General features: G+C 40.2%; 2 protein-coding genes across 5 annotated transcripts in view; both read right to left on the reverse strand.

The window, feature by feature from the left end:
• Nucleotides 1–594: 594 nt before the first annotated feature.
• Nucleotides 595–3,477, reverse strand: LOC106603405 (protein Wnt-11). The gene is made up of 5 exons (XM_014197042.1): nt 3,261–3,477; nt 2,462–2,697; nt 2,064–2,341; nt 1,568–1,860; nt 595–1,440 (listed from the first exon to the last, which is right to left on the reverse strand). The coding sequence occupies exons 1-5, from the start codon at nt 3,332–3,334 to the stop codon at nt 1,266–1,268; spliced, it is 1,056 nt and encodes a 351-aa protein (XP_014052517.1). The 5' UTR covers nt 3,335–3,477; the 3' UTR covers nt 595–1,265.
• Nucleotides 3,478–8,549: 5,072 nt separating this feature from the next.
• The window catches only part of LOC106603304 (ectodysplasin-A), a 73,712-nt gene continuing 57,908 nt past the window's right edge, over nt 8,550–24,353 (reverse strand). The window contains exons 3-8 of one of the 4 annotated variants that reach the window (XM_045717036.1): nt 13,043–13,076; nt 12,581–12,768; nt 12,446–12,468; nt 12,306–12,357; nt 11,625–11,740; nt 8,550–10,939 (exon numbers count right to left, since the gene is read on the reverse strand). In XM_045717036.1, coding sequence (XP_045572992.1) covers nt 10,679–10,939; nt 11,625–11,740; nt 12,306–12,357; nt 12,446–12,468; nt 12,581–12,768; nt 13,043–13,076 — 674 coding nt within the window. In that variant the 3' untranslated portion in view covers nt 8,550–10,678. Of the gene's footprint in view, nt 10,940–11,618; nt 11,750–12,305; nt 12,358–12,445; nt 12,469–12,580; nt 12,769–13,042; nt 13,077–24,353 lie in introns of all 4 variants that reach the window. The other 3 variants (XM_045717035.1, XM_045717034.1, XM_045717033.1) reach the window with 3 other exon arrangements.

The following is a 24,353-nucleotide window of genomic DNA, read 5'->3' on the forward strand; positions in this document are numbered from 1 at the left end:
CAGGCTAAAAAGAAACATGAGTGTATTTTGGAGGCAGCAAGAATTTAAACACCTGTTTATTTTGTAAATAGTCTCCATGGCTGCATGGGAGGGTTTGAAAACATGTGAAAGACTAACAACAGCCCTATTGTAAATACTTGTCCACACATTTCTACCAAAATAGGACCTATGTGCTGCAACCATCAATCATATATGAAATACTCCAACACAGAAAGATAACCTTTGACCACTGACCAATTCCATATAATTTTGTTTGTCAGTATTCATGTCATCTTCTTGTTTATAATAGTAATCAATCTTTAAAACAAATAATGATGAGGCAGCTGAGGCACTTGCCTTAAATCTTTCCCTGAGATTGAAGTACTACTATCGACCTTTTAGCCACTGTGGATGGTATAAACAGCATGGGCCTGACGTTCTGTAGAAAGAATGAAAGTGTGGATTTGCTATTGTGTCATGTTACTACAGCCTCTGCTGCATAAATACTACTATTACTATTTGGTTTGCTGGAGGCAAATTAGGCCTACAAGTTTATCAACACCTGCCATTGGCAGTCTCATACACAGATGGTTAAAACTTAACAAGACACATGTACAATTTTTGTGTAGTTTTTTAATAGAAATAAATATAAAATTGCACTTATGTACATCAACATGTCTAATGTATTAATAAAAAACAAAAAAATACAGCTAAACTGTATTCTGTATGCCTATGATCAGAATGTATCTAAACTGAGGAGTATATGGCATTAGCCCCTTTTGACGAGAAAATGGACATTCAAATTAGATCAATCAGCTATTCTGCCTCTCATTGGCAGTTTAGTTAATGAGTAAGATGTAAATTGTTAAAAGCTTTTCAGTGTCAGTTGAAAAACTTAAAGCTGACTGGACGGTTTGCATTTAGGGTACCTCCTTTGTCATCAGTTCAACTAATCTTCTATTGAGGAACATGTTACTAATCAAGCATGAATAGCTAACAGCTCCCAAAGAATCACATTTTCTCTTCAAGTAACACAATATTTTTCACAGTAGTGCCCTCCTCCAGTCTCTTTAAAACAGGTAATGGAGGAGTCCAGATCCATCTGCTTATCTTTGGTATTGTATGTGAGTTGTTCCTCTTGTTTTTGTTATTGTATTGTAGTCTGCAGGCTGCGTACTACTACATGGGGAGTCAGGTCAGGTCAGGTGACCTGGGCCAGCACAGCTTGACAAGATATGGTGGTTAAAATAGTGCTTCATGTTTACTCAAGTGTCTCTATGCAAAGTTTATTTGCATACATATCTCTCCACTGTCCTTTCACACCTCTTGCAGGTGACGTAGCAGCACCAGTGATACTTGCACTGGCATCTCTCCACAATTCTCTCAGTGAAGGCATTGTAGCCACGACCACAGCACATTAGATTGCAACTCCCACTGCCGTTGGATGTCTTATTGCACTGTCTGGAGACAAAAAAAATGATGTTCCAATCAATAAACCTCACTATATAACTCAAACATATGAATGGGGGAGAGGATCAACTTCAGTCTGACAATTTCCACTGTTAAATTGAGAGAAACAAAATCATACCTGTTCTGCGTGCCGAGTGAGCCATGCTTCTCATTGTGTGTGCAGTAATCCGAAGAGCTGATCAGGTAGACCAAATCACTCTCTCTCACTGGTCGAAAATCCAACTCTCTGGGGACCAACTGCTTCCTTGTCCCAACATGACGATGGATCACCTTGGTGGCAGACAGGTACTTGGATTTGAGATCCATGGCAATGTGATTAATATCATGGAGGCCCTTCCAACATGTTTTGACAGAGCAGGACCCAGACACCCCATGGCATTTGCAATTGGTCTCCTGGGCATCAATAAGTGCCTGAAAGTAGAGCAAAAATAATTAAAATGTGTTGCCACGTTTTGCAAATATGAACTATAGAATAGAATTTGTTGTTTATCATTTTTTTTTTAACTGTCGGCTAAACAGGAGTTCCATGAAAAACAATGGCACAATAACGTGTGCGTAATTATGCACGTGTATGCAACTGTTCATGTCATCGTGAAAATACATTCAACCATTACCTGTCTTCCAACTGCATTATTGTGCAAGTTCATCAGTCTGAACGGCTGAGAGCCAGATCTGCTGTTTCTCATCGGTGCATCAGAAAAGGCAGATCCCATTTGGAGACCATAGCGCAGGTTATCACCACATCCTCCCCATTTGAAGTCGGGCCCGGCCTGTTCAGCAGGGGCTGGGGCGCACGAGCAGCCGGGGAGCTCTCCAGAAGAGCAGGCTCTGGCGATGGAGTGACTCACTAAGGCAGCAGCTAGTGAGAACACAAACGCAGACTCCCTGGTGCCTGCAATACAGTTCAATTAATGCAAGTAACAGAAAATCCCAAATCACATAATTTAATTGGCCACAATATATTATAACATTTTCAAGATAGGCCTACATTTCCAAAGTTTCTTTAGCTTACCCTTTGCTAAATCTGGTGTAAAACGAGGGGCTTTTTCAACAGATGAACAGTTCCACCGCATGTCACCGAAGGTGTTCTGACATGTATTTTTGGTCATCTTGGCGGCGTGGACAATACTGTGCATCAACTCGAGATTTCGCCGACAAAGTTGCAATTGTTCATGGGCCAACGCGTCTAGCAGCTTGCAATGATTAGTTTGATTCCAGCCTAAAGAACTCCCATTTACAGTAACTCCACTGAAAAGATACAAAACTCATCAGCTATTTGATATGGCATATAGATGTATCAAATGAACAAATGAACAAACAAATAGAAATGGTGTGTACTGCAGTAGTTATATAGGATGAGCCTTGACTAGAATACAGTATATACATATGAAGTGGGTAAAACAGTATGTTAACAAGGTAGCATAGTAGCATAGGCCTCTGCTCTGAATAGATAGCCCGACATTGAACGCTGGTCACTTCATATACTGTTTATTCACTGTAGGCTATAGTCTGTATTCTCATCATAATATACCTACTACTATTTTCCAAATTCCATACTGTCTATACACACCACGTATTTGTATTTAGGCTATAGTCCTATTCTTGATTCTGACACTGCTCACTCTAATATATCTACTTTGGATTATTAATTGGACTCGTTCTGACATTTCTTGATTTCTTTCGTTTTTTATTAGACATTAGACTAGACATTCTACTGAACATTTTTTTGCACCTGCTATAACACCTGCAAATCTGTCTACACGACCAATAAACTTATTTGACCTATAGCTACATACGAATGGAATACTTACAGCCAATATATAGCAGCAGAGCAGTTCGCGTTCACAATAAATGTCAATAGAAATAAGTCCATGTGGAATTTCATTGTAAACAAATGTGTGAATCCTCTGCCTAAAATAAACACAATTAAGCTCCAAACGACTCCTTTAGTAGTCCGATGTGATTATCCAGTGATAGTATTGTTTTATTTAGCCTATGCGTCTGGAGGTATGGCCCTACTATGAGATACAAGCCACTGGTGGTGTGACCTCAGCTCCAGGGAGTTTTCTTATGTCGCCGCTACGATAGCCACGCCCCATTAAATTGGCGATTTGTGAATGAACCATGGAATGAACACAGCAACACGGATCAAATTCTAATTTTGTGAATTCACGGGGATGGAACTGTAACATATGCCTATTAGCAGTTATCCTATATATATAGCCTATGCATTTCAAAAGATGGCCCCTACATTTATGTTGTTGTTATAATACTGGTTAGCCTATGTGCCATTAATCATGATTGATTAAACGACAGCCATACAAAGTGTTAGACATGTATGCTAAAGCGGAATAAAGCCATTCATTAATATGCAACACTTCTATTAACTAGCCCTGGCCTAAAGTCTTTTGAAGATGTTCTTTGAAAACACATCTGCAACATTCTAATCTAATCTGTGTGACATTAAGGAGAGGGGGGCGGGCAGTGCCCCTGTGACGACAATTTTGGACCCCCTTAATGTGGAGTATGAAATCATTTTTACATAACTAATTTTTGCTATCGTTCTTTTTTTTACATCCGTTATTAGACAGTGGCAACGCGGAACGTGGTCATTTGCCTGCTAATGCCAGTGAAGAAAATGATATGACAACAAAAACGTCTAATGTAACTGGCCCCTCTAACAGTACAACTGGCCCCAGTTTGGCACCCCCAGTTGAAATGGTCTAGAACAGCCACTGATCTGAAAGCCTATTTTGTAAACAGCCCATGAACTATGCGAATACCCTTGATAATTATACCTCCCTAAATCGCTGAAATTGCGCAGATCCGTGATTGATGTCCAGGCTGTCCAGGCGTCCTGACGTCTAGTCCATGCGTCAAAGTGACATTACAACGTTCTAATTATGATTTTAAATTGGACTACAGGTTTACTTCTTTATAACTTTTAATGTCTCGGTAGTCTAGGGGTATGATTATCGTGTAGGGTGCGTGAGGTCCCGAGTTCAAATCCCCGACGAGCCTGCGTTTTTCATGTCCTATGCTATGCATTGACCTAAATGTTCCTCAATAAATTAAACAGGTAGATTAGATTAGATGTAGGTATGTAAAGGTCTCGAAACCAGTTATGTTTGATCTACGTTAGATTAGTGGACAAACAAAACGATTGATCCACCCTTGGTTTGTATATATTAACGACTGAACGGCAACGATTGACGGATTGATGCGCTAAACAATTAGCTCAACTAATCCAATTAACAAGGGCCATTATCGAGGGACTAAATTATTCTTACAACCAATACAGGACAGACGAATTTAACCATTCTCACAGTCTGATACTTCGATGCTATCCGTTTTCAAGTGTGTGTTTATGTGTGCTATACACATTAGTCTTCCTGATAGAATCACACTATATCCTCACCGAGATGACAAGGTAAACATCTGTCTTTCTGCCCCTGAACAAGGCAGTTAACCCACTGTTCCTAGGCCGTCATTGTAAATAAGAATTTGCTCTTAACTGACTTGCCTAGTTAAATAAAGATTAAATAAAAAATTAAAATAGACTTATAATAGAGGCTACCCACTAATCCTTATCAACAAAGAAAACAGGGAATGAGAAACAGGGATTTCACTAGCATGGTCAAATAAGAGAGTTAATAACGGTTAATTATCTGCATGTGGTATGAGCAGAGGATTAGTGGTTGAAAGAGGGTTTCCAGGGGACATCAGTGTGCGTTAGTGAGAAGATCATTCAAAATTGTGTTTATTTAACCCCTATTATATTCCCTCCATGAGATAGGCTAACTTTTCTCTTAGATGTAGTCTTATGGTAAGGCTTTGCCAGAATACTGTCAATGGGAACATGTAGAGGTAATGTTTTAAAAAAAATGTTTTTTAAAGGAACTAGGGGTCCAGTGGTATTGCCACTCCTAATTTCACTATCATTGCTTCTACATTTGTATTAATCTATTCAGAAATAATCAGCAAAGGATGGCGATTCAGTATTGTGCATGTAATATGTTCATATTTGTACTTTGATATACTGTATACCATTTCTTCCTCAGTAGCCTATCTTAGCACCTTTTGGCAGAACCATAATTTCTGTTTACAGCCAAAACAAGAAATGCTCTGTAACCCCGTGGTGAGATTACTGATTTTCTAACACCAACAAAGCCCCTGAACAGCAGCATATTTCTGCCACTGTGTGCTAAGTGTTGTCTGTCTCATCAAGCTCAGTCTATCAGAAACACATCACTTCCATCTTTGAGGCTCATATTGTAGCTTCAGCATGTCTTCTGTTTTTGTTTTATCAGTTCAATGCTTTTATTTATGCTTAAAGTTGTACAATTACTCTTTGGCTGATTGCTTGTTCCCATGTTGCATCTCATATTACACTTGGTTGATTAACTCCAAGTCTCATTAAAGAAACAAAATATTCACTGTCAAAACAAAACAAAATGTATTTCCAGTGGGGCATGTTTTTTTAACTAGGCAAGTCAGTTAAGAACTAATTCTTATTTTCAATGACGGTCTAGGAACAGTGGGTTTACTGCCTTGTTCAGGGGAAGAACGACAGATTTGTACCTTGTCAGCTCAGGGATTTAAACTTGCAACCTTTCGGTTACTAGTCCAATGCTCTAACCACTAGGCTACCCTGCCGTGAGCTACTTTTGTCCAGCCTGGTCTCATAGACTAGATGTAACATAGTAAACATAAATCTGGGACACTCAAATTAGTATATGTTACGTTTTGTGCGGGTTACATAAGACAGAAGGTTACTTAAGGCAAAAATGAAAGTAGGGTGGTTGGTTGGGGTGGGTGGGTAGGCGTATTATGTGAACATCTAGGAAGCCCACACCTCTCATCAAAGCCAACACCTCTCATCACCCCGAGAACACGATCCCCACAGTGAAGCATGGTGGTGGCAGAATCATGCTGTGGGGATGTTTTCATCAGCAGGGACTGGGAAACTGGTCAGAATTTAAGAAATGATGGATGGCGCTAAATACATGGAAATTCTTGAGGGAAACCTTTCAGTCTTCCAGAGATTTGAGACTGGGACGGAGGTTCACCTTCCAGCAAAAAAAGATGACTGCTATGGTGTGTGGTCATCCACACCCCTTCCCAAAATGGCTGCTGTGCCATTTACCGCTAAAGCAACACTCGAGTGGTTTAAGGGGAAACATTTAAATGTCTTGGAATGGCCTAGTCAAAGCCCAGACCTCAATCCAATTGAGAATCTGTGTTATGTCTTAAAGATTGCTGTACACCAGCGGAACCCATCTAACTTGAAGGAGCTGGAGCAGTTTTGCCTTGAAGAATGGGCAAAAATCCCAGTGGCTAGATGTGCCAAGCTTATAGAGACATACCCCGAGATACTTGCAGCTGTAATATGCACACTCAAGTTCCTAACAAAATAGTAAAAATGCCCAGGGGGGTGAATACTTTCGCAAGCCACTGTACATTTACTATGTTACGTCTACCCCTGAGTCCAGGTTGTCATGTCTTGCTCTCACCTACCATATGTAATTAGAATTGAAGGGTAGTTTATTTGCCACTACTCTGCCCCCGGAACAGCCCCTCCCCTCCGCTTCTTTCTGCTGTAAGAACCCAGTGAGAACTATTCTACCCCAAAGCAAATCCTTCCTTTTGTTGGATCCCCAGCTTTGGATTGGGTGTTAGGAGTCTTGAGAGGTGAGAAATCATTCATGTTTATGAAAGGTGAATTTTGAGGTGTGAACTGACATGCAAAGGCTTGCCCTTCCTGTTCCTCTATTCATTCTTCTTAGAATGCTTATTCCTGGAATCCACCAAAGGAATAAGAGTATAGCCTACCCACACAAAATTACAGATAGTGTGTATTGGGTGTTGGAGAAGCAGGCAGACGTTTGAAGTCTTTGCTAAAAGGGCATATTTACAATTGATACGAGCAAATAGGCATTGATTTTAATTTCTTTCAAAATGACCTGACAAAAATGTCGATTCGTCCTTTATTTTGGTTCTCCCCATATCAAATCAGGGTTCCAAATGTTAATAGTGAGTTTCAATCATTATTGCATTTTTACCAAATATTCATATTTTAGAGATGGTACTCAAATACATGCTTCTATGCCACAAGTGTGTTTATTTATTACACTTAAATAATGATTCCTCTCTGTTTCTACTTTTCTGAATATGATTTCTTACCAAAAGGGGGCACTGTACATCAACAAAATGTGGCTCCAGTAATGGCTTCATAGTTGTCATTAGACAGGCTGGCATTACGCTGTACTTCTACGCATTCTTCTTCCTTTGCTGCTTAATTTAACGATGTGAACAGTTCCTTCACTGTCCTTGATCTGCAGACAAGTAAAGGGAGGCCCCAGCCCAGACTAACTCTGTGGAAAGACAATACAGTTTAGAATTTCTGGTAGTGGTGAAACAGAAGGATGGATTTTCCAGTGCCATAGAATCCACATCTACTGTCTCAATCTTTATCAGATGACAAAAGACACGTGTTAAAGATGGACTCCAGCTATTTTTGAACTTTTCCTGTTGAAAAACAAAATCCCAAGTTTATATACATTCATGTACACACTCTTGAGGGTAAGAAAACAGTGTTTTTTAGACACAACTGCCAACTTCAGGAGGTGGCCATTCAAGGAGTTGCACTCTGATTTCATCGGCTTCCCCCCTTGCTTGCAGGAACAATAGAGCAATAGTGCGAGGTCATGAGGATACCTGGACCACCTATTGAGATGTGCCTTTTGTTAAGTAAATAAAGTCATAAATGAGGTGAAAAGGAGTGTGTTGTTTAACGCTGGTTGATTGAGGTTACGCTTACACAGTCACACTAAGTATGTCCATGGCCCCCATGGGTGGAAAGGAAACAGCATCTTGCCTGCATCAAACCTGCTAAAAGTAACTTGCTGTAAGCTGCATAGAGTATATTTTCTGTATTTTAAAGAAGCAATATATACCTTAGTATGTCAATATATACCTCAGTACATCAATAGAGTAGGCTCATCCTTTCTCTTCTTTCTTTTAACAACTGCATTAAGTGTTGTTACAAAATACTATGTTATATAACAACTGTGAATTAAAATATTATAAAATCAATACAATTTACAAAAACAGAATTCTATTTTATATACATATTTACAATCACAACAGAGTATACAAATGTACATATTAGTCAACAAAGCAGGGAAACAATTATACCCTATTTACCTACAAACAATCCAAATAATTCATATCACAATACATACCACAATGTATTGAAACACTTCAACTAAACAGTGTTTGAATTAAAAGGACTATAGCTACCAGAGTTTGGGACAATTCTATCTTGACTCAACTTGACTCAGGCATTGAATTTAATCACAAAGCATGAATTGGAGAATTAACCATTCTAAGCACTGAATTGAACCAAACTAATTCTGATTGCTACACAACTAAAGTAATACTACAAGAACATGGTACACTCACTGCCCTTTTTGTCAGGTTTCTAAACTGAAAGTTGTAATGTTTGATACCATCTCTTATTGCAGACATTATGGATGATGTAGAATTTCTATAATAACTGAAAAGTAATACATTTGAACTTCAGTGGGTAATGGTCTTATCTACCTTTCCTTCCATAACGGTTATCAAACTAATTAAAAACAACTGGACAGGATTCTGCTTTTGTCACCAGTTTTCCAGAAGGTTGACTGCATGGTGATTGACCAAACCCTGTGGTATTTACAATACATGCACAGTGCAGAGCAGTTTCATAAACATCCAGAAACTGCATGTTGACAGATAATCTGTGCCCTTAAATGCTTCCTTAAAGACTAATGTGTTCACTCACATATAAACATGAACATGCAAAGGAGTTATATGCTGAAAAATGTTTTGACTGTGTGTGATATTCACAAAAGATTCAAGCTGTCTATGTATATGGAAAGACATAATTCTTCTGAGAAAAACTGAAACACAAATGGCCTTCCAGAAACAGGACATGACTGGTTCAGCTCAAAGGGAATGACAAGTGAATTGGTTATTTCAAACAAACCAAAGCATAACTAAATAAAGCAAAGAAATATAATGGCGTCCATGACAAGCCTTGGGAGCATGACCGGTCAACATAGTAACATGAAGAATGTCATTTTAGGTCATGTTAGTAATTTGGAAAAATAAATCTACAGTATTAATCTGGGTGATTCCATATTTGACAAACAACTTCATTTCAAACATAAAAGAAACATCCATAAAGACCTTGTTATTTAACAGAGAGAGAGAAAGAGAGAGGTAGAGAGGGAGAGGGATATATTTGCCTACAGATCAATAATTTGTTTTAATCAGTGCACATTCTAACAGAGAAATGTTTGTGCTTCAGCTGTGCATGTTCAATTCATCAGAGAACGTTCACACATTGTATTTCTATATTGTATTCAAAAGCTTTTACAGTATGTACCCATGTTACCTAACGACCTATATGACTCAGTGGATTGATACCACACCAACAATCACAACCACTTCTCCAAATAGGTTTAGTTTGGTAGATAAAAACAAGCATTCTACATTTGTTTAATAATGTATAACAGGTGTTTTATGTACTTTGCCATGACAGACAGTTCTTTTAGTGGAGACTTGAATGACTCCTGTCAACCTTGGTTCTCAAGCATGTTATGATCAGAGAAACCAAGTTATTCCCTATAAATGCACTATTCTAAAAGTAAAGCCTAATGTATTTTTCTTCCTGAAAAATCAGCAACTCCTCCCTTTCTTAATGCTTGACAAGTTGGGTGCATATTTGTCCATAATCAGCACCGAAGATCAGAGTCATCATCACTCTTTGGAAAGAATCTTCCACTCAGAGATAACAGGCAGTGTGTTAATATCATTAAACCATTACACCCTAATATCAGGTAGGGTGGGACCTATCAGCTCAGTAGTAGCCTGAGGACGGGGCCCAGCCTGAGGGTGGATACTGTATGTACTGTACATGTCAACTCAGTAGTAGCCTGAGGACGGGGCCCAGCCTGAGGGTGGATACTGTATGTACTGTACATGTCAACTCAGTAGTAGGTGGGCCTTCTCATCTCCTCATTGGTCGATATGTGATAGATGGTGGTGATGGTTGTAGAGGCAGAGTAGAGTCGGTGGAGTCTCCCCCAAACCATAGATGGATATGGTGGTTGAGGGTTGGGGCTGGTTGAGGGTTGGGTCCTGATTTGACAGTCAGTTTGGTGGGTCTGTGTCTGCTTCTTCAGGAGTGGCTGGCTGGGGGGGCCTCCCCGAGTCGGATGCTCCCCAGGAAGGTGGTGTGGTTGGTCATGCTAATGGAGGTGTCCTCGTACACCATCCTGATGGAGATCTTCTGCCGGGCACGCAGCAGACACACCCCAGCCGTGTAGCAAGTGTTGAACTTGCGCTGTCCAGTCTCGATGCTCCGTGTACAGCGCAGGAACGGCGTCTTGTCCACCATCACCTCATAGCTAGCAATGTCAGTGAAGTTGAGGTAATAAACCTGGTAGTAAAAGTTATGTGGAGACAAACATGCTATAAATATTGTGTTTAATTCAGAGAGAATAACACAAATATGCACTCTTAGAAAAAAAGGTGCTATCTAGAACCTATAAGGGTTCTTCGGCTGTCCCCATAGGAGAACCCTTTGAAGAACCCTTTCTGGTTCAAAGTAAGAGCGTGAGCATGCAGATAATGAACTAGACTACTTATATAACTTAATAGGTAATTAACAATGCTTTTATTTACAATCATAAAATATAGCAGGCAAACTGGGCAAATTACCACAGAATATGATCCACTTTGTACAAGGTGGATCACATTGAAGGGCATGCAATACATTCACTTCACTCATCCAGACATTTCCCTCTGCAGCCAAGAGCACTGACAAAATCAACCACCTGAGTTCTGAGAAATGTTGCCTACAGTATGCCAGGTAATTTCAATTGAATACTTGCTAAAGTAATTTCATGGGGAAATCTAATTTGGATTTCTGAATAAGAAAGTTTAGGCTCAAAGCTAAGGAGTCTGTATAGATTATGCCTCAGTATGGTAGGCCTTACAACAGCCAATTTAGATATTTTGACCTAACCATTGAGATAGCATAATCCACTGGGACTGCAGAGAGAAAGGACGAGTGACATGCAGGCGATAGGAAGAGTTAGGCCCAAGACCATACTCACTTCTACCTGACTATAGATGAAGTAGGTACCATCTACCAGCACCTCTAGCTCCCCAGACCGCGAGTGCATCTTGAACACCTTGTGATGCATGGATATCATTTTCCAGTTTCTCAGTACGCCTTCTGAAAGATCTCAGCGTGAGAAAAGGGCAGTCACTTAACATCCGTCGTTGCCATACAATTACAGACAGGGTTCTTCATTGTTGCATTGTCAAAAAAGAAACTACAGTAAATACAATATGTGTGTTTTTCTCCAGCAGTGAATTCATGTTTTTTTATCTCCCCTTTTTTTGTGGTATCCAATTGGTAGTTACAGTCTTGTCTCATCGTTGCAACTCCCGTACGGACTCAGGAGAGGCAAAGGTCGAGAGCCGTGCGTCCTCCGAAACACAAGCCAACCAAGCAGCACTGCTTCTTGACACAATGCCCACTTAACCCGGTAGCCAGCCGCACCAATGTGTCGGAGGAAACACAGTACACCTGGCGACTGTGTCAGCGTGCACTGCGCCCGGCCCGCCATAGAAGTCACTAGTGCACCATGGGACAAGGAAATCCCTGCTGGCCAAACCCTCCCCTAACCCGGACGATTCCGGTCCAATTGTGCACCGCCCCATGGGTCTGACAGTAAATTTGGCTTGTTTTCATCCATTAAGTGATGTGACCAGAGTATCTAAAATTTAACTCTTACCTTCCTTGACCTGGATTGTTGTTTCCTGGCCTTGGAGATGTACCACTGCAGGCTGTAACACAACAAGAAAGAATAGATTCTTCGAAAAGTGGACATACATAAATAAAATTAATCATCAGAACATTGAAAGGGTAACATACCTGGCTATCTCTGACTCTGCCCCCTGTACAGATTAAGAAACAATTACAATGTCAGTTTTTTTAATGAAAGGTTGAAAAACACAAATACATCTCAAATCAGGATTTGGGCCAAAGGGAATGAAACTGAGGAGGTACCTGAGGGTCCTTGAAGACCAGGGGGTCCCTGTGGCCCTGGGGGTCCAGCAGGGCCTGGCGGTCCGGGTGGTCCTGAGGGACCCATGGCGTTGTTCCCAGGGATACCTGGGATGCCAGGAATACCTGGTGGCCCCTGTGGCCCTGGAGGGCCTGGGGGGCCAGGTGCACCCGGAGGGCCTTTCTTGCCTAAAAAAAACAAGACATGGAAAGAAATCTGAATTAGTGAGTACTATGACATAAATGAAAATACAAACAACCTCCTCCTCACTGCACCATCACCTGTAGCAATGGAAGAGTTCACTTAAATTTTGCATCACCATGATAATATGGATGGTGACACTTTGCTTCTTGAAATATTTTGGGACTGTATTACCAGTGGACTAATGAAAAAAATACACAAATAGTTTTTGACAGAATTTAGGTGTAGATGTACAGTATAAATTATTTTGTGAACTTTACCTTTTTTTCCTTTCTTTCCGTTTGTTTCCATGTGATTCTGAAAGAGATAGAACATACAGTTAGAGAGAATCAAACAAGTTAAGGTGGGTGCAGTACCTGCAGTACAATACAGGTTGAAAACACTCCCCCCGGCACAAGATATGCCACTTCTGTTCTCAAAGATATGTCTTTACAGCTTTCCATCTTTCCATCTCATCTCTCCCCTAGTCTAGATTGCAGAATTAAGTGATAAAGCCCGAGAAGACGGTGTTTGGAGGATATATTGGCATGGGTGTTGTTAGCAAACCGTGCCAATATATCCTCCAAACACTGGCTTCGAGGGCATTATTACTGGTTACCAACATATTCAAATAATGATTGACATATCTTCATTAACATTTCTTTTTTTGATGAATTTATTCATGCTATTTAATCCTACCACAATATATAGTCCCGACACAAAAAGTTAATTCTACCGATTCAGTTGCCAGAGACACAACCCAGTCGTTCAGTCTTTTTGTTCTGTATCTATGGACGCGATCCCATCGTTCGTTCGAAACGTTCCATTTCTATACTGGCTGGCAAAGTTCTTATCCCTTACTTCCTAGCTAGCCAACTACGGCTAACTTACAGTCACATCAAACAGTGCAGCCAGAATAACAACAGTAGCTGCATTTGCATTTGTTTAGGCTGTTTTCTAGTGACATTTATTTGGACACATCTATAACAACGAGCTAATAAGGAGCGATTTCGCCTGGCATAGAAAATGTGCTCTCTGGTCAGGACACTGATGTTCAGAGCAGCTAGCCAACAACACAGCAAACCGAATCACTTGGAACTGAAGCTGGAAATACTGCAAACTAGCAGCTCTTCGTTTCGTTTGACCTAATTTCAATTGACATTTCTTTGTATATATCCCAAAAATTATGCCAGCTGATTCATGATTTCAACTGGCTGAGAATCGCTGCCTACCTGTCTGTCTGGCCCCGACTCCCGACACTTCCTTGCTATGGGACAGCTGGAGATCAAATTTGAATATGTAAACAATGTTGCAATTGTCGGAGAGACAGACAGCAAGGTTTGTACAAATCTCCGCTGTAGAAATCTAAATGTTAATCTAAAAGAAATGTGAGATAATGTCTAGTTGCTTTTTATAGTGGAGATCAAGTTTATAAATTGCCTGGCTGGGCTGATGAGACAGTGGATTGCGCAGTCAGATGGAACAGAGTAAATAGGCCTTTTAACATCATAGATTTAGCCCGTGGTAACTTGTGGAATAGACACCGGCTGGAATGTGGTTTTAACCAATAAGCATTCAGTATTAGACCCACCCGTTGTATAATTAAAAATATAGAGTCATATATTACTGTAGAAGCATGCAGAGCAAATGATTGGAGTTAGCTTGAGGTGGTTTGTACCTAACACAAGGTGAACCCAACTGATATCAAAAGGAATCAACATGCTATTGTCCTGAAATGAATATGATTTACTCTCAACAAACACGATTTAAAAATTGTCTGTCCATAAAATTAGAAGGCGTACTTTTCCAAGGACAGCCATTATCTCTCCATTCCTTGTATATGTACTGTATCAAGATAACGTCTTGAGACATAAATAGATTTTCTCCTAAAAAATCTTTCATGTGTGATAAAAAATCTGGAACACGTTAGGAGTGAAACATCTGAAATGCCAAAAGTCTTTGTCTGTGTATCACAGGAGAGCAGGAGGTGGTCTGGGAGTAATTATAATTGAAAGACTCAGGAATTTTACTGATTTGAGGAAAATATCTCTAAAAGGCGGTTTTCATTGTTTATACTGCTGTATGTTGCAGTTAGGGATGTAAAGATACCGGTAATTTACCAAAGTTACCGAAACTTCATTTTGTTAATGAAGAGAAAATATATGACAATCTATCGTAACTTTGGTAATTTATACTTGAATAAGTAAAAAAATGTATTCATATATAGTATTAATTTATTATATCTATTACATGAGTTTCTAGACCATATGGTTAAAGAGAAAATAGCCTAATTAATGAAAAGATCATCTAAATCAACAATGGCATTATATTTTATTCACTTTGCAACTCTTCTAACTATTGACTGTGTTCACAACCACCAGTTTGACGCCAAAATATTGACAACAAATACATATTGACATAGTAAAATAAATAAAAGTGTGTAAAAAACATATAAAGGATATTTCATGCTGAAACCCTCATATTAAACATCAATGATATTCACTAAGCTGATGGTTTATATTTAGGATAATGTTTTACAGCTTTGTCATTCTATTTTTAATTTTAAAATCATCGTATTTAATTGTTTCATTTATTTTTCATGTGATAAACCCACACAGTGGGCAAGAGATAATTACAGATGACTGAAGTACCCAAAAAGGCCACTAGATGTCTTGTGATGGATTACATAAAATCCTTGAAAGATAGTTTATTGGTAAACTTCTGTTTCCAGTAATATACCCTCCCTTTGCAACCCTAGTTGCAGTTGCGTTGGCTATGTCAAACAACACAAACAGAGAGTTTGAGTTTTCCATCCTTTGAGAAGCTTTTCTTCCTAGTTTTGACATGGAATGAAAATAACCTAAGTGTGTTACATGCGTCATAAAAACAACTTTCAAGAAAGCAAATCTGGAGATATGTCACATTCCAAAAGTTAGAGGAATATTTTTGAACAGACTTTCAGAAAGAAATTATTTTCAGAGATGTTCAAAAATCCCAATCATTGTGCCTGACGACTCACACTAAATTCTTCAGCTGATCTGTCATTTGCTACATACATCAGTTTGAGAAAGCCATCATTGAAGTCAGTTATCGTGATTTTTATTTTATTTAACTAGGCAAGTCAGTTAAGAACAAATTCTTATTTTCAATGATGGCCTAGGAACAGTGCTTCAACTGCCTTGTTCAGGGGTAGAATGACAGATTTTTACCTTGTCAGCTTGGGGATTTGAACTTGCAACCTTTCCGGTTATTAGTCCAACGCTCTAACCACTAGGCTACGCTGCCACCCTGTGTAGTCTAGTGGTTAAGGAGCATGAGGGGTATTGTACAAAACTAAACAAAGTCATCAGTGATTGGATCGTCTCTAACCAATCAGAGTATCAAAGCCAATTACACATTTTCAAACTGCTGCTTCACCATGTGTGTTCTGGCTCTGGCCGAACCCATCGGTTTCTGGACCAATCAGATGGCCCAAATTTGTTCGTATTCGGTTAAGGGTCGGGGAGGTACTCAAATCCAGACTCACTGTGGAGAAGAAACTAACATCTGTGGGCGTAGCGTTTGGCCAGAGCATTTGGCCAGAGTCTGGGTAGCCAGGCAAGCTCATGAGGGCCCTGATATGAAACACTTGTTATTAATTAATAGTGAGAGATGCTGTGGCACTGTGCCCACTGCTGTGCTCTGTGGTATATTTGGAGCTGTTTCTTTGTATAAGAGTGTGTTAGGGTTTCCCGAAAACAACTTCTCTAACCACAGCTTTCATAGCTGCCAGGTACTGCAAGCATGGGACTGGCTGAACACAATGTAATTAATGTTAGGACTCCAAAAACAATAAGACTTGGATGTTACTGGACCCGTATCAGAGTCTAGGATGGACAGTCAAAGTAAAATGGCCTGTAATGACTGCACAGCACACGTCGTTTCTTGTAGTTGAATTGCAAGAATGGACCCATTAAAGCGCTGCAATTATACAATTTGAAAAGAATACCCTAACAACCTTGCTCAACTCATATAAATAACATCTGTGCAGCAACTAAGTGAAAATATGCAAGAAGACTGTCAATCACACTGTAAGACCTGTGATATACTTGTGTGCCTGTTTGGCTTAGAAGTCATTTTTCAATAAATGTCATAATTTTGCTGTTTTAATTACCATTGTTTCTTAATGTTGTCTAGATGTCTTCTCACACAATCTATTTTTGTCAATTCATAAGCGTTCAAAAGTATGAAGAACAATTTGCTTAAGACACTAGCTTTCAAGTTTGTATTTATTCCAGATGACTTTCTTTCCAAATTAGTTCAATAGTTTCTTTGATGAGCAAAATAAATGTATACCATGGCCAACTATGCATCCGAATGGTGAATAACTCTACAGTGAAGACGAAAAAAATTGACCGCACACGGAACAGACTCCAAAACATTCCAATTCACTGGATCTTCCTTTGTTTTGTGCATACAGGCCCAACTGTGCTAAAATATCAAAAACTCTACACGCAGGAACTATATTGTATAAAGAAGATAGAAGTGCACCTCATATTAAGGGAAACTGTCCACCTACAGCACCACCCAGTAATTCATCTGCACAAAATCCTAGCAAAGAAATCGCTGAATTGGTCATAGCCAGAAAAGAGCCAAAATGAGAATTACTCAACTTACACATTTGTTGGATCAGTGATAACACTTTTTACTTTGTTTTCATTGGCAGCCATCTAGGAAATGACTGTTTTACTGGAAAGAGGATTAGAAAGCCAGGAGCACAGTTGATTTCACCAACTTCTATAGATGCACAATCTAGAGCATTTTTTCAGGCTGCATCGCCTGGTACTGATGTGTTGGGCTGTACCGCCTGGTACTGCAACTACTTTGCCTGCTACAGCATGGCTCTCCAGAGGTGGTGCGGTCAGCCCAACGCATCACTGGGGAAACACTGCCTGCCCTCCAGGACATCTACAGCACCCGGTGTCATAGGAAGGCCAAGAAGAACCTTAGGCACCCGTGCCACGGTCTGTTCACTCTGCTACCATCTAGCAGACAGAGACAGTACAGGGGTATCAAAGACAGGACCGAGAGATTGAAAAAACAGCTTGTTCAACAGACCATCAGACTGTTGAACAGCCATCACTAGTCAGCCACTGCCCGGTACTCTGCCTGGCACCTTAGAGACTGTCACTAGCCTGCTACCACCTGGTACTCCCGTGCACCTTAGAGACTATCACAAGCCAGCTACCACCTGGTACTCCGCTGCACCTTGGAGACAGTCACTAGCCCGCTACCACCTGGTACTCCCCTGCACCTTAGAGACGTCTGCGCCATGTACAGTGCCTTCAGAATGTATTCACACCCCTTGACTTTTCCCACATTTTGTTGTGTTACTGCATGATTTTAAAATTGATTGAATTTTCGATTTTGTGTCAATACTCCACACAATACCCCACAATGTCAAAGTGGAATTAAGTTTTTTGAATTTTTTACTATTTACAGTGCCTTGAAAAAGTATTCATCCCCTTTGGTGTTTTTCCTATTTTGTTGCATTACAACCTGTAATTTAAATAGATTTTCATTTGGATTTCATGTAATAGTTATACACAAAATAGTCCAAATTGGTGAAGTGAAATGAAAAAAATTACTTGTTTCAAAAAATTCAAAACAATAAAAAATGGAAAAGTGGTGCGTGCATATGTATTCACCCCCTTTGCTATGAAGCCCCTAAATAAGATCTGGTGCAACCAATTACCATCACATAATTAGTTAAATAAAGTTCACCTGTGTGCAATCTAAGTGTCACATGATCTGTCACATGATCTCAGTATATATACACCTGTTCTGAATGGCCCCAGAGTCTGCAACATCACAAAGCAAGGGGCACCACCATGCAAGCGGCACCATGAAGACCAAGGAGCTCCCCAAACAGGTCAAGGACAACGTTGTGGAGAAGTACAGATCAGGGTTGGGTTATAAAAAAATATCTGAAACTTTGAACATCCCACGGAGCACCATTAAATCCATTATTAAAAAATGGAAAGAATATGGCATCACAATAAACCTGTCAAGAGAGGGCCGCCCACCAAAACTCATGGACCAGGCAAGGAGGGCATTAATCAGAGGCAACAAAGAGAACAAAGATAACCCTGAAGGAGCTGCAAAGTTCAACAGCGGAGATTGGAGTATCTGTCCATAGGACCACTTTAGAGTACACTCCACAGAGCTGGGCTTTACAGAAGAGTGGACAGAAAAAAAGCCATTGCTTAAAGAAAGAAATAAGAAAACATGCTTGGTGTTCGCCAAAAGGCATGTGGGAGACTCCCCAAACATATGGAAGAATGTACTCTGGTCAGATGAGACTAAAATGTAGCTTTTTGGCCATCAAGGAAAACGTATGTCTGGCGCAAACACCTCATCACCACGAGAACACCATCCCCACAGTGAAGCATGGTGGTGGAAGCATCATCGGCAGGGACTGGGAAACTGGTCAGAATTGAAGGAATTATGGATGGCGCTAAATACAGGGAAATTCTTAAGGGAAACCTGTTTCAGTCTTCCAGAGATTTGAGACTGGGACAGAGGTTCGCCTTCCAGCAGGACAATGGCCCTAAGCATACTGCTAAAGTAACACTCGAGTGGTTTAAGGGGAAACATTTAAATGTTTTGGAATGGCCTAGTCAAAGCCCAGACCTCAATCCAACTGAGAATCTGTGTTATGACTTAAAGATTGCTGTACACCAGTGGAACCCATCCAACTTGAAGGAGCTGGAGCAGTTTTGCCTTGAAGAATGGGCAAACATCCCAGTGGCTAGATGTGCCAAGCTTATAGAGAAAACCCCAAGAGACTTGCAGCTGTAATTGCTGCAAAAGGTGGCTCTACAAAGTATTGACTTTGGGGGGGTGAATAGTTATGCACGCTCAAGTTCAGTTTTTTTGTCTTATTTATTTTTTGCCCAGGGAGGGGAATACTTTCGCAAGCCACTGTAATTACAAATGAAAAGCTGAAATGTCTTGAGTCAAAAGTATTTAACCCAAAAGTATTTAACCCTTTTGTTATGGCAAGCCTAAATAATTTCAGGAGTAAAAATGTGCTGAACAAGTCACATAATAAGTTGCAGGGACTCACTCTGTGTTCAATAAGTAAGGGATAATCAACGAGGGGCTATGTGTTCTATGGAAAAAATTATAAATTACGTGGAAGGTGTGTCCCACGACGCGCTAGCGGAGTGGAACTTAACTTTCACGGCGTTGCATTGTCTTTCATAGAACGTATAGAGCCCCGAGTTGATTATCCCTTTCCTACCATGGCTATAATTTAACAGATTTGCAGCTACTAAATGTGTCAATTTGCAGGTAAAAATGTGTTCAAGTTCCACTGAAGGAGCTAGCAAGTTGACTAGATAGCTACAATAGTCGGCGTGGTAACCAAACAAACAGACTTGCAAGTTTAGCTAATCAAACCATCAGTCCTAGCTTGCCATTATAAAAAAATCTAATTCAACAATGCCAATAATACTTCCAATTCGACAAAAGCAGCTCAGACATAAAACATGTAAGAATGAACTATAGCCATTCAATTCTACCGTGCAAAATATACTGTGTGTTATAGGGAAATAATGCACGCTCCAGAATGCCCTTCAAGCCAATCAGAAAAAAGTATTCAACAATGCCATGGTTTAATAATTTTTAACATAATTTATGAATGACTACCTCATCTCTGTACCCCACACGTGCTATTATCTGTAAGGTCCCTCAGTCGAGTAGTGAATTTGAAACACAGATTCAACCACAAAGACCAGGGAGTTTTTCCAATGCCTCACAAAGAAGGGCACCGATGGGTAGATGTGTAAACATCTGAGCGTAGTGAAGTTATTAATTACACTTTGGATGGTGTATCAATACACCCATTCACTACAAAGATACAGGCGTCCTTCCTAACTTAGTTTCCGGAGAGAAAGGAAATCGCTCAGGGATTTCACATTGTTGTTACTACAGAATACTAACCTAAATGACAGAGTGAAAAGAAGAAAGCCTGTACAGCATAAACATATTCCAAAACATGCATCCTACTTGCAATAAGGCATTAAAGTAAAACTGCAAAATGTGGCAAAGAAATTAACTTTACGTCCTGAATACAAAGCGTTATGTTTGGGGCAAATCCAACACATCACTGAGTAGTACCACATATTTTCAAGCATGGGAGTGGCTGCATCATGCTATGGGTATGCTTGCCATCGGCAAGGACTAAGGAGTTTTTTTAGGATAAAAAAAAACGGAATAGAGCTAAGCACAGGCAAAATCCTAGAGGAAAACCTGGTTCAGTCTGCTTTCCAACAGACACTGGGAGACAAATTTACCTTTCAGCAGGACAATAACCTAAAACACAAGGCCAAATACACTGGAGTTGCTTACCAAGATGACATTTAATGTTCCTGAGTGGCTTAGTTAGTTTTGACTTAAATCGGCTTAAAAATCTATGGCAAGACTTGAAAATGGCTGTCTAGCTATGATTAACAACCAATTTGACAGAGCTTGAAGAATTAAAAAAATAATAATAATGTGCAAATATTGTACAATCCAGGTGTGCAATGCTCTTAGAGACTTACCCAGGAAGACTCACTGCTGTAATCGCTGCCAAAGGTGATTCTAACATGTATTGACTCAGGGGTGTGAATACTTATGTAAATTAGATATTTCTGTATTTCTTTTTCAAAAATGTGCTAAAATGTCTAAAAACATGTTTTCACTTTGTCATAGTTTATTGTGTGTAGATGGTTGAGAAAATAAATCTATTGAATCCATTTTGAACAACAAAATGTTGTAATAAGTCAAGGGGTATGAATAATTTCTGAAGGCACTGTATATAGAAACATTGAACACTGGTCACTTTAACAATGTAACGATGTGTGCTGAGAGTCGGGTGTTTTAATAAATAAATGGAACATAATACAAATCAAGAAACACGGACAATGCACAGACCTGAAACAGAAACAATGACGACTGGGGAAGAAACCAAAGGGAGTGACATATAAAGGGCAGGTAATCAAGGAGGTGATGGAGTCCAGATGAGTATCATTATGCGCGTAACGCTGGTGACAGGTGTGCGCCCTAACGCGCAGCCTGGTGACCAAGAGGCCGGAGAGGGAGCACACATGACAGTACCCCCTCCCCAACGCGAGGCTCCAGCCACAGGACACCGACCAAGATGACGATCCCGTGGATCAGGAGCGGACCGGTCACCTCTGCTGAGGCGCAGAAACCTGACAAACCAGCTGAGGAGTGAGTGCCTGAGATCTCCCCAGTTGCCTCGTTTGAGGCACGGGAACCTGTTCACCCAGCTTAGGCATGGGAGCCTATCAAACCCGCTGAGGCATGGGAGCCTACAAACCGGTAGCTCCCAGGTAGCTCCGGCTCCAACACGTGTGTGCTGAGAGTCGGAAAGCAAGTTCAGGGAGTGAGTGTTTTAATAGATGAACGTAACATAATACAAAACACGAACAATGCACAGACATGACACTGGAACAGAAACAATGACACCTGGGGAAGGAACCAAAGGGAGTTGTCACATTGGTATGAAAGTTCGGGAGACAGGCACAGGATTGCGTAATAGGGGTTATTATTAAGCCCAAATTACAATGTGCCGTGTAAAAGCTCGGGGACGAAGACCAAACAAACACGTAACAAAACACAGGGTAGAAACCCGAAACAAAAGAGCAAGGAGTACCTCGAATAAATAACACGCGCACAATGATTAACACACGGGACGAGACCCGTAATCATCTGCGCAATCCCAATAGCACGAAAGCCAAAACACACAGCACAGGTACTCACACGCACCACACAACATAGTAACAATAATCGACCGCCCAATGGAAACCAAAGGGCACACTTATACAAGTACTAATCAGTGGGAATACGGGACAGGTGTACGTAATGAAAGTTCTGGAGGGATCCGTGACAGGAGTGACATATATATAGGGAAGGTAATCAGGGAAGTAATGTAGTCCAGGTACAGTAAGTCTGGTGACAGGTGTGCGCCATCACGAGGAGCCTGGTGACCTTGAGGCCGGAGAGTGAGCACACGTGACAAACAATGTTTGCATACTGTTTTACCCACTTTATATGTATATACTGTATTGTAGTAATGACTCATCCTATATAACTACTGCTGTACACACTTTTTCAATCCATATACTGTCCATAATGTCTATACACACCATTTATATATATATATATATATATATATATATATATATATATATATATATATATATATATATATATATATATATATTTATTTATATACTGGACTCTGACATTGCTCGTTGTGATATTGCTCGTTGTGATATTTCTGATATTTGTCAACATTTAATTTAAAAATTACGTGTGTATTGTTATTGTATTGCTAGATATTATTGCACTGTAAGCATTTCGCTGCACCTACGATATCATCTGCAAATCTGTGTACGCGAACAATAAACTTTGATTTGATTTGAGATAAAAAAGCCTTCAGCAACCTCACAGTGTAACCAGTGTGAAATGGCTCGCTAGTTAGTTGAGCACACTAGCAGCGTTTCCATCGGTGATGTCACTCACTTTGAGATCTTGAAGTTGTTTTTTCCCTTGCTCTGCAAGGGCCGTGGCTTTTGTGGAGCGATAGGTAACGATGCTATGTGGGTGACTGTTGTTGTTGATGTGTGTAGAGGTTCCTGGTTCAAGTCCAGGTTCAGGCATGGAGAGTGATGGAAGCAATAGGCCTACTATTACATTGGTACTGTAATCCGGATCACTCAGTTAGGCTCTGCCCGGTTGCTGCGGCAAAGGGGGGTGAGTGAACCGGTGTGAAATGGCTAGCTAGTTAATGATACGCACTAGTAATGTTTCAATTGGTGATGTCACTTGCTCTGAGACAATGGAAGTAGTTGTTTCTCTTGCTCTGAAAAAGGTTGTGACTTTTGTGGTGCGATTGGTAAGGATGCTTCTTGGGTGACTCTTGTTGATGTGTGCTGAGGGTCCCTGGTTTGAGCCCAGGTTGGGGTAAAGAGAGGGACAGAAGCAATACAGATAGTTTGAAAAAAAACATATGTTGATTAATCATCAATCAGGTAAAATATTTGTGCTCTATATTTTTATATCAGTACCGAAATAACCATATGCATAGACCCTATGTGAGAAAGTACAAAATTATGTCTATTTTCACTGAGAAGTTCTGTGTATATTGACAGATTGTACTATGTGTATAACGAAACACTCCTTTGCTTGGTTTGAATGAAACATGCAATAGTTGGAGAGTGAGACGGAATCACTGATGCTTAAAAAACTATCTCTCCTCCATACTCTCAAGACTGTACTATATCAGTCAACATAGATAGTTTGTTACCAGTAGATAGATAGTTGCAGTAAAGCTTAAGCCCTTTTACTCTATAGCCATAAGTATGTTTTATGTTCAGGTTGTCAGCCACAAAATGTTGTCACGAAAGATCAACATGCCCACAGCATTGAACACACCCTGCCTTGACAATAGACTAGCGGTACATGTTGCTGAAGAAATCGTGGTCATTTTCAGCATCATACATTCTCCCCAGCAACAAGTTTACTCTTGTTGCTGGGGAG

This window comes from Salmo salar, chromosome ssa04 (assembly GCF_905237065.1).
Source record: "Salmo salar chromosome ssa04, Ssal_v3.1, whole genome shotgun sequence".
NCBI classification, from domain to species: Eukaryota; Metazoa; Chordata; class Actinopteri; order Salmoniformes; family Salmonidae; genus Salmo; species Salmo salar.